Genomic DNA, 13,853 nt, shown 5'->3' on the forward strand with positions numbered 1-13,853 from the left:
CTGCCCATGGGTCTGGCACGGCCGAGAAGAACACCTGGAGCTTCCTGTTGTGCCGGGTGGCGAACAGATCACCACGACTGGTCGCCCCCACAGGTCGAAGAGCCTTTCCGCCACGTCCTGGTGTAGAGACCACTCGGTTCCCTATCACCTGATCCCGACGGATTGAGCGTGTCTGCTACTACATTCCTCTTCCCTGGAATGTAGCGTGCCGACAGCTCTATTGAGTGTGCCTCGGCCCACTCGTGCACCTGCCGAGTCAACTGGTACAACGGGAGAGACACTAGGCCCCCCTGTTTGTTGACGTAGGCCACTACCGTGGTGTTGTCGCACATCAACACCACTGAGTGTCCCATCAAGCGGTCCCTGGAACTCCTTGGAGAGCGAGGAACGCTGCCTTGAGTTCCAGTACATTGATGTGAAGGTGCTTGTCGTTCTCGTCCCACACTCCTGAAGTCAGCAACTCCTCCAGGTGTGCGCCCCATCCCTCGGTCGATGCGTCCGAGAACAGCTGCATGTCCGGGGGGGGAGTGCGCAGAGGCACTCCTCTTAAGAGGTTCCTGTCGTCCAGCCACCAGGCTAGGTCCTGCCTCACCTCCGGTGTCAGTGACACTGGAAAGCTTGGGGGATCCGTCGCCTGTAACCACACTCCTTTAGTCTCCACTGAAGAGACCGCAGGTGAAGACGCCCGTGAGGGACTAACTTCTCGAGTGACGACAGGTGTCCGATCACGACTTGCCATCGCTGAGCTACCTGTTCCTGCCGAGACAGGAACTGGTTGGCTGCCTCCCTGAATCTGCTGATCCGTACGAGTCTGCGGTGGGGAAGACTCGCCCTGCTACCGTGTCGATCAGCATACCCAGGTACTTCATCCTCTGCTTGGGCTCGAGATCGGACTTTTCGAAGTTCACAACGATCCCCAGATCGCGACAGAACTCGAGCAGTCGATCCCTGTCCTGTAGCAAACTGCGAGCGGGAGCTCTGCCGAGGACTAAACCAATCGTTCGAGATAACCTCATCAGACGTATCCCGTGCGAATGGGCCCAAGCAGACACCAGAGTGAACACTCGCGTGAACACCTGTGGGGCGGTTGAGAGACCGAAGCAAAGTGCCCTGAACTGGTACACCGTCCCGTCGAGGATGAAGCGGAGGTACTTTCTGGAGGACTGATGAATGGGTATTTGGAAATACGCATCCTTCAAGTCCACTGAAAGCATGAAATCGTTCTCCCTGATGGAGTCGAGCACTGAGCGTGCCGTCTCCATCGTGAACCGGGTCTGGCGAACAAACCGGTTCAGAGGAGAGAGATATCATCACCGGGCGCCAGCCTCCCGTAGACTTTTCCACCAGGAAGAGTCGACTGTAAAAGCCCGTGACTGATCCGTGGAACGATTTTTTCTACAGCTCTCTTGCTCATCATGGTCCTTGATTCTCCTGTCTCAATGTCTACGTCCTTCGATGACCCTGGAACGTACGAATGCGTTGGACCGGGTTGGAGGTGAGGGGTGGCCGAGATTCGAAGGGTAATAGATATCCCTCCCGAAGGACATCTACAATCCAGGTCTCGGCGACGTAGCGCTGCCAAGTTGCCCAATGGCTGGCCAGGCACCCCCCCACACTTCCGGCAGCAGGTGAGGGGGAACGCCGTCCCTAGCGTTTCCCCCCTTTCTTCGACTTCTTCCCAGAGCCTCCACGGGAGGAGGAGGGCTGGTTACGGCTCCCCTTTGTAGAAGTCGAAGAAGACAGAGTCTTTCCCCGGGCTTCGACGCAGCTACCGTCTTAGCCACCGAGGAAGCGCTAGCCGAGCTCTTAGACTTGGCCGCAGTCCGAGGCTGCCCAGAAGCCTTCGAGACTGCCTGGTGAACCAGACGCCACTGTCGTCAGTGCGCCGTCTGTCCACCGCAGCGTCCACCATCTCTCCTGGGAAGAGAGACGTGGAACTCCGTAAAGGTCCGTTTGCTTAGTCCCCAACGCCGCTTCACGCCCTGGCATGGCCAGCCCTGGAAACCCGAGTAAGGACAGCGTCCCTACGTCGGAGAACCAGGTTGGCCCACAGGTTCACCGTCTGGTGGGCAAGGAAGGAGATGGCTCTTCCCCCAGACTGGCAAAGTCTCCTAAAGGCCGAGTCATCTTCGGGAGGAAATTCCCCCGGAGTTGGCTGCCGACCCTAGATTTACTGTGAGGGACCACAGATCTAACCAGGAGACGGCCTGGAAAGCTGCCATGGCAGTAGATTCCAGGCCAAGTGCCTCTTGCTGCGAGAACCATAGGTTCTCGGACAGGAGCTGCTGCAGAGACACACCCGGAGTCACATCCTGGCTACTCCCTTTTTGTTCACTTTCCTGTTTGGGCGACATCGTGGGTCCTCAGATGGCACGTAAAAACGCCGCTGTCGCAGCAGAGGAGGTGGAAGCAGCTTGCTCGACCTGCCAGACTTGAGAGAACCGTCTTGCCCGGAAGACAAAGCGATTCTACCTGGTCCAGCAAGCTCGGAACGCGGCAAACCCACCGTCGGTCTGGGTTCCCTCTTCGGGCCCAGAACGACTCGAGCCGGGACGTGGGCTCGGATGGTGGGAGCGGCGATCCTTCCGCGAGGTCGTTGTGCTGACGAATCAGCGCAATAACCTCGGCAAAGTTCCTCTGGATCTCAGGAGTGACTGCGTCCTGCGGAGTCGGACCATCCAGTCCCTCAAACAGGAGCATCTCCCGAGACCCTCCTCCCTCGAGGGGAGGAACAGCGACAGACCCCTCTCGGTCTCCTCCACTTGTGCATACGACCTGGCTGGTCCGAGAACCGTGCCTGGTACGTTAGGACGACGTGGTGGGATCCTGAGGGCGCACCCCTCACGATCACTCCTCAATACCTCGCCCCTCCCGGTGTAACCCGAGGAGGTTGAAGGTATGGGAGAGGCAGACCTGACGCTCCCTCCTCGCTCGCTGGCAGAACCAGTGGGCTTGGAAGACTGCAGGCGATCGTCAACCCGCGGTGGCGATCGAGCTGCAGGCTAGTCGAGCCGTCTCGCTGTGGAGAACGGCTGGACCGAGAACAGCGGCCCCGGTCTCGTGTGTCAGAGAGCTGGTGCTGGTTGCCGTACCCGATCGCTCTCTGTGAGAGTGACTGTCAGGCGACCGGCGAGCTCCACTGTCACGGTGAGACCGGTGCGTATCCTCACGGCGCGTCACGTCGCTGGTACCAGCCGTGGCTGGCGCCGGCGAACTGGGGGACCTCTTCCCAGCCTCAGCCCGTGGCCGGTCATGGACCGTCACGTCCGCCCCGGGTAGCCAGCTGCTCGCCGCGAGAGCGAGAGCTGGTCCTGGTGATAGTCGCGTGAGCGGCTGTCACCAGTCTTCCGCTCCGTGCTGTGAACCTGACGCTGAGCTGGCTCAGAGGTCTGGTTCCTAGCTGCACGGTCGCTGGTAGGCGACCGTACACTCGGTACCTCTCGCGAACGAGAGGCCGAGACGGATCCTGCTGCCGTGGTCGAACCACTAACAGCAGGTGAGGAAGTGCCGGTATTAGCCGGCACTCCTCTGGTCCCCGTAGTCTTCTTCCTTGCGGAAGAAGAGACGGGTCCTGCCCCCCGAAGGAGCAGGGTGACCAGCGGAAGAAAAACCCCCCGTCTCACCAGAGCGAGACGGGCCCTTAGAAGTTCCCGAAGGAGACTTCTTAGGGGGGGGGAGGCGACCTTCTTCTTCTTAGGCGGGGGAGCCTTGAGAAGAAGAAGGGGAAGAGGCGGCAGACGACGACGAAGAAGACGATGAAGACGACGACGACACCTTCCTCCTCCTCTTCTTCTTCTTCGTCAACCTCCTCAGGACCGATGTCAGATCTGTCATCCAGAGCGGAGCCGGGGCTGCTGTTGCCGAATCAACAGGGCCCGGACGCACCTGTCCGAACAGATCAGCATCGGGAGCAGCGGAGCCAGAACAGGAACAACGTCAGCAGGTGCAGGCATCACAGGAACAGCAGTGGAGACGGCAGGAGCAGGTACAGGAACGGCAGCAGTGGTCGGCAACGTCACGTCCGTGAACAGCGGCTGGCAGGTACGGCAAGGTACGGCAGGCTGTCAGGCGGTCCAGATGGACGGACCAGCGGCACAGACATCCTTGGTACTGGTGGGAGGTCCAGGGGCGAGCTCTTCGGGCACACGAAGTCCGGTCGCGGCAGCACGGCAAACCCAGGCGGCGGCATCACACTCCCCCGTGGTACGGCGACTGGCCCCTGCACCGATGTAGTTGGTGTGACAGAGACCGCGTGCGGGTGTACACCAGGTGAGGAGGTGAAGCATAGCCAGGCGTTGTAAGGGTCGTGGTGGTGGTCGTAACGTAGCATGTGTGACCGCCACAGAGCCAGCGAGATGGTAGAGCAGCCCCTGGACACTCGGCACGCCCTGCAGCCCCAACCGATGCCCACACCTGTCCGAGGTCGTCCTTCGCGGCAACCGCACTGAGGAAGCAAAAGTCGGGTGATTAGCAGGATCCTCTACCCGCTCGTGCGAAGACGAACGGATAGAGGACCCAGAGTACAACTCCGACATCGGGGTATCTAGCGCCCTCCTCCACACGTCGACAGGTCGGGTGAGGAAAAGGACCTAGAAACCCCCCCCGAAGGGGAAGGCGCCAAACGTGGGAGCTGAGCGGGCGGCAGGAAAGAAGACGAAGTGTCCGTAACCAAAGGAGTCGCGGGAGAGCTTTCCGACGACTCCTTTGCAGGCCTTCGCTTCTTCCTGCCCTCGTACAAAGTCCACTGCGCCTCCGACCAATTAGAACATACTTCACAGGGCTCGGCTCGGGTGCATTCGCGCCCCCGACACCGAGCGCACAAAATATGTGGATCAATTTCCGGGAATGAGCGGAACTTTCCGCATTTACACCTTCGGTACCGGGCATAGTCTCCGTGGGGTAGCGAGGCGTGGAGATTCCATTATTGATCAATTCAAAATTGAAGAAATAAGAGAGGAAATGATTGTACTTACAAATGTTCACACACAAACACAACCAAATACTCATGAAAGCAAACGAAGACGAGAAGCGGGCAGAGCGCGGTCGAACACAACACGTCCACTCGCTGTGAGGCCGAAAGCAAAAGTGATTTGTTTACCTCCCAGTCGCGCGCGCGCGCCTGTCGGACAAGCAGTTAACTACCGAACCCCTTGTTCGAAAGCTTACGACCTATCCAGCTGCCGCTAGTACCTTCCTATTGTAAAAGGACCGAAGGTTTGTATGCCGTGTCGGAACAAATAATATATATGAAAAAGAAAAAGAATACCGCACTTGCGATTTCACTTTCACACAAATTAAAAGGGGAAGGATCAATTCCCGGGTAAGAGAGGAAACCTTAATCCAATGAATATGATGCAATCAAAATAATATATATGAAAAAGAAAAAGAATACCGCACTTGCGATTTCACTTTCACACAAATTAAAAGGGGAAGGATCAATTCCCGGGTAAGAGCGGAAACATTGATCCAAAATGAATATTGATGCAATCAAAAATAATATATGAAAATGAAAAAGAATACTGCACTTGTGATTCCACTTTCACACAAAATAAAGGGTTCGTGCCGAGCGCATTCGCGCCCTCGGCACCAAGAGCATAGGGCAAAAATATAAATGAAAAAGAGTACTTACTTACAATTTTCACCCAAAATACACGGGTAGGTGCGAGCGCGCTCTCTCCCTCGGCACCGAGCACACAAAATATGAGGAACGATTCTGGGAAACTTCTGAATTTCCCGCACTTACGCCCTTCAGTCCCTGCAGTCGTCGGTACAGGAGGGGGTAGAGAACTCATGATCCAAAGCAAATCACTTCAATGTAATTGAATAATAAAGAATAGTGAATAATTGTACTTATAATTTTCAGTCACACAATGTAAACAGAAAAAGAAACTATACGAAAAGCAAACGACGAAAAAGTGGGCAGAGCGCGAAGATGAACACGTCTATCCACCAGCATGCCGAAAGCAAAAGTGATTCTTCACCTCCCAGTCGCGCGCACTGTCGGACAAGCAGTTAACTACCGAACTCCCTTGTTCGAAAGCTTACGACCATCCAGCTGCCGCTAGTTACCTTCCTATTGTAAAAGGACCGAAAGGTTTGTATTCCATGTCGGAACAAATTCCCAACTATTTTTTTACTTTCCTTCTCTACAATTCAATATAAGCTTGTCTGAGGATATTAAAAAAAAAATATCAAGACTCTGAGGCTAAAAAATACTAACACTGGTCTTTTTGGGTTTTATTCTGTTTAAATTTCAATGCATATCACATAACATAGTCATACATCTGAAAAGAAAATCTGAAATTCTGAGAAAAAAAGGACTAGAAAAACCAGACACTCAATAAATTTCCAAAATAGTCAAATATATTAGATAATTTCAATGCTGAAGAATTAAGAATTGACCAAAAAAAAAAAACATTATTAGAACTTCCTTTTTTTCTCCTCGTAAATACTTAGACCTATGATTAAATCAATATGTACTGTTAAGATATTTACAAAAAGAGAACAAATAAAAAACTTAAGTTCTTACATATATTTAGGAAGAAAATAAAAGAACACTAGTACTGGAATATGCTAACCTATGAATGAATACACTGTTGACAGTACAGTACCTTTCATAACCAAAATATATCTCCAGTGAATGTGCCTTCTTCAACACAAAAAGCAAGTGGCAAACTTGAAAATTTTCAAGAAAACAAAAATAAGCAATTCATTTCTGTTCAGCATTTGGATACATAATAGTAATCAGTTACATAAGGCTGATGGAAATAAAATGCTACAGTACTTAACAACTGGTGAGAGAAAAACCCTTTGGCAAATTACACTAAGATTACATGTCGGTGAAATCACCAAATGGGGCACAGCCACAAGAAAATAACATCATAACCTCTGCTATCCCAATTCACTTACTATTTTTTTTTTTTTTTATGCTTTTCAGTTGAGTAGTGTGACAAGTCCAAGGCTCATGGTTAGAGGGAGACAAAATTTTTAAAATATTTTCCAATTCTCAAGAATCAGTAATTGCTACTTTAAACTTACTATTTTAAACAGTGTATTGCCTATCATATCTGACTAGTTAGAGAGGGGTATGTACTCAATATTCCATTTCTAAAGGCATGCATGCACATGTTGCTGCCCTTCATACACATTACATGTCGATGTGATGCTACCTACAGTACAAGTTACATTGTGCCGAAATTGAAAACCACCAAAAATTGTTACGAGTTTTGTATAATGTACCAAAGTGAAAAATGAAAAAGTAATACGGTATAAACCTCAAGCTTTTCACGTTACAGAGTACGCTGGTTCACACGAAACACGATAAATGCATCCCCTTCATTTTTTAGTATAAGATTTTTTCGCATTCATTAAGAGGAGAGGGAGGTGACGACCGTACGAGTAGCAATGAGTAGTACCATTTATAATTAGAGCCTCTATACACAAGACTAATAAGCAGCCCTGAAAGTTGTTGGTGTTCGATTGTGAATGTAAACTTCACTCAAAGTGCAAAGCCCCTCTCAAGGCTCCCATAGGCTGCAGCCTAGTGGAATTAGTTCGTCAGTGGTACACTAGCCATTCTATTAGATACCTTCAACATAATTCGCCATAAACGCTTTCATCACTGTATGCTATGTACAAGAAAAAGTCCTCTTCATGGTGTTCCTGGAAATACAATAGGAGCAATGAATATATGCATGAGAATTTATTGGACAACACAAAGTTGTTAATTTTATTTACCTACAATACTAAGACAATAAAATCACTAAATACAGCACACCAATTATTATGATTATGATGGGTATACTATGAGTTACACTGCTAATGGCAAAATTTGAAAAGATAGTTAAAAGTAGCTGAATAAATATGTAACAAATAAGCTGGATAGGGTGAAGACTGCAACCATCACTGCTTCAAGCATGACTCTGATCATCTTTATATGATGTAATAAAGTTATGGCTACTTTTGAAATGGCTACTTTCATTTTCAATTGTCTAAGAGAACCTCAACTTACCAATTTGATTTTCTACAAAATAAATTCTGCAGGGGCCTAGCCCAAGCATTAAAATTTGGCAGCAAACCTCTGAATCTTTCTAGTACATTGAAATAATTTCAACTACACAGTAAGCCCACAGGTTAAAATCATCTCACAGACTATCACTACAGCACTCTGCTCCCTCATACAATACGAATCATATTAACAACCATTAACCCATTCATTTACTATCCCAAGGATGCTCTTCAACAATGACTATGTAGTTTTTTTTCCAGTTATGAGAATACTTGTTCATTACTCTTTTTTTATGAACCTGATTTTAACAATTCTTTGATGCATTTTCGTTTTCTGTGCTTCCTCTTTTATTGTGCACTTTTCTCAATAGGTGTCAGTAGTTGTGTTTAATTTCATGATACACAGCTTCAGGATTCAAATGTCCCAAGCCCTTGACAAAACACATTTTTATTTTTTCCATCTCATTACCTTCACAACCAAAACAAATGATGAAAAAGCAGATATTGATAATCATGAAGAACCAACAAATTCACATCTCTCTCCCTCCCTGATTAATGTGCGCATAACATGAAAATGCTGCATAATTTTTTTAAATTATTTTTCTCAGGAGTGTAAAACTACATTTCAACGACTGAAAATGTCCAAATTATTGGTAATTTTTCAGCTAACATAACATTTAAAAATGGCCTTACACATATGAAAGCTCATAAGTCCATGAGATCTTAACTCATGGGTGGACAAACCAATAGCATAAAAACATATGAGAGAGAGAGAGAGAGAGAGAGAGAGAGAGAGAGAGAGAGAGAGAGAGAGAGAGAGAGAGAGAGATCTGGTTAATCTTTACTATTAGCAAATCTTTTATCATACACAAGTTCCTTCCAGAAAAAGATTGAGGGAGCAGCACTTTGACAGTGATGGAAGGTTTTTACTTCTGGTCTTTGGCAACAAATAATCAAAATGCTACTTTCTCAATAGGTTACTTATCAAGAACTTAAATATACTGCAGACATCTTGCTGTACTACAGCTACTAACCTGGTAGAGTGAGCCCATAGTTGCAGATGTAGGAGGAATAACATTATTGACAAAGAAGAAAAGGGCATCCTCTGGTCGAAGGTGAATACGCTTACGGATTAAGAAATAAAACTGGCCAACAGTAAGGTCACTTGGAACGAGATACTTCTTCTTGTCCAGATCACCAATACGAGCTTTGGGGGCCTTTTCTACAATTACCTGAAAGTCAAAACATGAATATACTATCGAAAATATATATTCAACATTTAAATGAAAGGTTAAAATGTTTGGTTGGTAAATTACGTAAATTTTTTAATAGTATCTATGAACTCCATCTACAGCAAAACTGACTGGCTTTTAATTTTTGTGGATTTTCCTTTCCAATACAAAGAAATTATGAATGTCTCTTGTGTATGTACACTAATCTCTGAATTGTATCACATGAACATAGCTCAGAGAACAAGGTTTTCATCACCATCAAGAAGTTGAAAACATAGGGTCCAAACTTCTGAACACATTAAGGTACATGGCTTTACCACAGACAAACTTGCCAACAACAAATGCATTGAGGAACAGCTTTTTATATTTCATTTCTATGGAACTGAATATGGGAATTTCTTGGTACCTGCATCTCTGGTCACATCATAAACTCCATGCTTAATTCAGTGGGTTAACAGGTAACTTTTATCTCATCATTAGATTTTCATCTTATCAATAATCTCAAGTACTGCTTGGCATGTTTTCATGCTCCCGTCATAAAAAAGCAATAGCTTTGTGACCAGAATAACCATAAATCCTGTAATGATAATCTGAGGCAGCTTCACTTAAAAAATTGTTACAACTGTTCACGGTGTTTATGAAGACTCCTACCAAGTTTTGCTACATGCTCGACCATCCCCATTTCTGGAGCGATAAAAATGCACTTAACATGAATGACATTTTGTTTACTTGTTATCAGTCACTGGCCTAGTTAGTCACCATACCATCAAAATGCTATAGTACTTCTACTAAACTGAAATACTAAATATTGAGAATACTATATACTACAGCATCATCTGTAATTATACAGTTGGGTACCTGCTCACACAAGTAATTCATAAGTGCCTTACTGAATGGTATTAAATATTGTAGCTGTAATATTGTATTAACTGCTGGATTAACACAACACCAAAATCATATCCTGTACTTTTTGACTCCTTTTGTTACATGTGTCTACTACAGATTCTTAGAATTCATAAGCTTGTTCTGAAGAAACAATGCATAACTAGACTGTTATACAGTACAGTGCAATGCAGGAAGTAACCACCACACACATACAATATTCAATACTGTAACATACAATTTTCAATATTGTATATTAAATATACAGTATCCAGTACAGACACCAACCTACTTACAAACAAGTCATGTTCTGGATGGGACGTTTGCAAGTTAAATTGTTATGAAGTTGTTTACTTATTCTAAAAGACTATTTAGGTACAGTATGATATAAATGTAATACAGTACTGCACGTTTTTCATCCTGAAACACAAATACTAACTGTATATACAATAGTACTGCATTTTATTGACTAGGCAACAAGTAAAATTTGAAATTACAGAAGGCAAAAAGGGAGAGCTCTGAACACAATTGTAATTTGCAATCATGTTTGTCTGGATCTCTGAATGCTTGTAAGTTGAATGTTCATAAGTAGGGTGGTGGTGTCTGTATTGGGTGTTATTAAATATGAAATAAATAGTCCATTCACAAGCTTTGATATGACTAAATTCAAAGCTACGACAGTAATGAACATGAATGGTGTCAATACTTGCTCAACTACAAATCTGCCAAGGACAAAAATTCCAAATGACTATTGTAGAAAAACTACTTCCTTCCTTACTGAATAAGGAATACAAAACAATATTGCAGTACAAGCACATCCATGCATTTGGAAATTCCACTTTGTTACTCAGGTCTAGATAATCAATACTTCCTAATCAAAGAATGTGGGTACCTGGTAGTATACTGTTACGCTTGTACTGTACAACCAAGTTATTTGGGAAACCTTACTTTTGTTTTGGAAGATGGCCAGGTTTCTACAAGAAATAAACTGTATTAAGTCCTAAATACTTTTGATATTATTAGAAATAGACAAACAAATACCTGAAGAGAGTTTTCCAAAATGTCCAAAACTTTTCCAATCGCACGACACTATTGGCGCTTTTGCTTCATAACATTTATGGTGATGTCAATTCATTATTCATGTAATCAACCAAAACATTGTAGCTCAGAATCCCAATAAAAAATTAAATGTGAGAAAAGCGCCAGGCAACAAGGAGAAAGTTTTAATAAAAATCTAGACTTACAAATTGAGGGCAAGAAATGATTAAGTAGACTGATTGGATGTAGGAATGTTGGGTCTGAGAACTTGGCATTAGGCCAAAACTATTAGATTGTAAAGCACCATTATGTGAATGGTGGTGATATACAGCTAATAATCTCAACACCAATTAAATTAAATATGAAACAATATTATCTATTGAAAATTTCATGCTGTCAGCATTATCATCTTGGAAATCACCTACGGACAACAATGGCCCCCTTTCACCACCAAACCTGTAACAGTGCACTTAGAAATAGTCGTGATGAAATATAAAAATCTGTTATGATAATTATAATGTAAGTAAGTAATGGCAACAAACAATTATATAGAGGCTTGGATGATGGACCATAGCTTAAACAACAATGGGAAAGCTACCATAACAAAGGTAAGGCCATTTTCTATCTATATGTACCTCAAGGATATATTTCATCTGTATATTTTAGAAGATATAACATCTGGGGATGTGTGGCATTAACGTACGATGTAGGTTGAGGCAAAAACATCGAAGACACGTAATAACCTACGAAAAAACATCAAGGTCAACGCCTTTACAGGCTAAAATCACCTAAGGCAAACACCTGTGGAATACTATCCTCGCCTTTGGCACAAGGCTCGAGGGGGGGATATCGTGTCAGAAAACAGTGGGATGGAATGCCAATCTAAGCCTTTCATTAAACCTGCAAACCACACGTATGAAAATGATAGAAATGGGAAGCATCCACACAAAGGAACAACCCCCAAGTTTCCAATGTCCTTCCAATCCAGTTCCTCGACACCAATGACCTTGTTCAATCAGGAACAATGGCGCAAAAAGCAATGAACAAAGAGGGATCATTTCGCCTCGGACGCAAATAGAAGAGACGCATTTGTGAAAACATATAAGACAAGACTTTAAGGGACAATCCTCGGGGAGGGAATGACAATTTACGAGGAAATAAAGGCGTGGGAGGGGAAAATACTGCGACGGGTCTCCCGTCGTCGCATAGTGAGCGATCTCTCCAAGGGGAGAGAAGTGCGTCATTAGCAGCCACTGGTTCCTCCTAATCTGGCGACGGATTTACTCACGGGAACTCGATCCGGGTACTTCTTTCTGATCTTCTCCCCTTCGGCCCTCCTCTTCTCGAAGGGGTGCTCCTCCTTGTATTGCCACTTCATCTCCGGGATGCGACGGCGGGGGCGGCGATCAAATATAACGATGCGAATCGAGCGACGACGACGCGACTTCCTCACCTCACTGCGGACAGACCAAAATTGTGGCACAACACCACCAGACGGATAAAGGGAAGGGAATCCGACGGACCTTCGAGGTGCTCGATAATAAAGCTGATGAAATGCTCCCCCTTAAGGCGATCCAATCCCCTCTCCTAACCGTCACAGCCAAGCACGACGAGATCGAACCCTCGCCCCTACGCTACCCGATCCTCTACTGACATTCTTTCGCTCGGTTCTGTCGTCTATACAGATGGTGTTTGACAACAAAGGCCGAACGACTGCCAAAAATACGTTTTGGGAAACTAGTTCTCGTGCGCTTGTTAGCAGCGTCGTTATTTTCGTAAACGCATCGACGTGGTTTTCATATTCGTTAGGCTCGAATGATCTGTCGGTTGGAAACGACGATAATCCAGCATATAAAAACGATGAATCATTCTGCGAAGGGTGGGTGTGTGACGTCACTACGAGCCATGGCTGCCAGATGATCAGCTGATTTTCATAAACAAGATTGCCCAGATGGGGCCATATTGAAGGTTGCCTCCAAATTCTAGGGCTGCGACGCCTGTTCGTTTCGACGTTAAGTTATTTGTTTCTTTTCGTTCAAACGCCACATGGCGAAATCAAGAACTGTTGCAAATGTTGACGTAATACATTTTCTGGCTCATTGTCATGTGAGTTTTCACGGGAAACACCTGAGTAGAATGTTGTATTGCCAAACGTGACAAAACTGAGTTTTCTTGTAACCAAGCTATTCGATTTTCTTTGCGTGAATATCTAATATAATTCTAAATCAACTTCATATTTATGTAATGCATTCGATTGCAATACGTATATATAAAAAGCAGGGTATAGCGTATACCTTTACCTTGAGACACATTAAGATGCTGGTAACTTTCTACGTCTGTTTCGGGAAGTGTATGTACAGGGAAACCGTATCTTCATCTTAGGACCTATGTTAATTTTATAACACAAAAATTAAGACTGATTCGAGAACAAGAAATTGCAAGCGACCTCGTGGTAGCTCATATACAAACAATAGAACAACTAGTAGTACATAATACTCTTTGTACTCAAGCTGGCGAGAATTTTATTGCACGTCGCTGCACCAACGTGTGAATTTGTACAGTAGAAGAGGAACATCAGATTTAGTTGCAATATCCATGTAGGTGCCGAGTGGGCCAATACACGAAGGCTTAAAATCAGCGTGGTAGTACAAAATTGATAAATGTAACTTTCCCAGATCGACAACTGTACGGTTC

At 45.4% G+C, this 13,853-nt stretch overlaps 2 protein-coding genes across 2 annotated transcripts in view; both read right to left on the reverse strand.

Annotated features, from left to right (window-relative positions):
- Window positions 1-13,853, reverse strand: part of LOC135199477 (leucine carboxyl methyltransferase 1-like) — a 344,037-nt gene that overhangs the window by 317,364 nt on the left and 12,820 nt on the right. The gene's annotated exons all lie outside the window — the stretch shown is intronic.
- LOC135199476 (gamma-aminobutyric acid receptor-associated protein) lies at window positions 6,223-12,659 on the reverse strand. The gene is made up of 3 exons (XM_064227565.1): window positions 12,448-12,659; window positions 9,042-9,239; window positions 6,223-7,662 (listed from the first exon to the last, which is right to left on the reverse strand). Exons 1-3 carry the CDS (start codon window positions 12,535-12,537, stop codon window positions 7,591-7,593), a joined length of 360 nt encoding a protein of 119 aa, XP_064083635.1. The 5' UTR covers window positions 12,538-12,659; the 3' UTR covers window positions 6,223-7,590.

This window comes from Macrobrachium nipponense, chromosome 25 (assembly GCF_015104395.2).
Source record: "Macrobrachium nipponense isolate FS-2020 chromosome 25, ASM1510439v2, whole genome shotgun sequence".
Lineage (NCBI taxonomy): Eukaryota > Metazoa > Arthropoda > Malacostraca > Decapoda > Palaemonidae > Macrobrachium > Macrobrachium nipponense.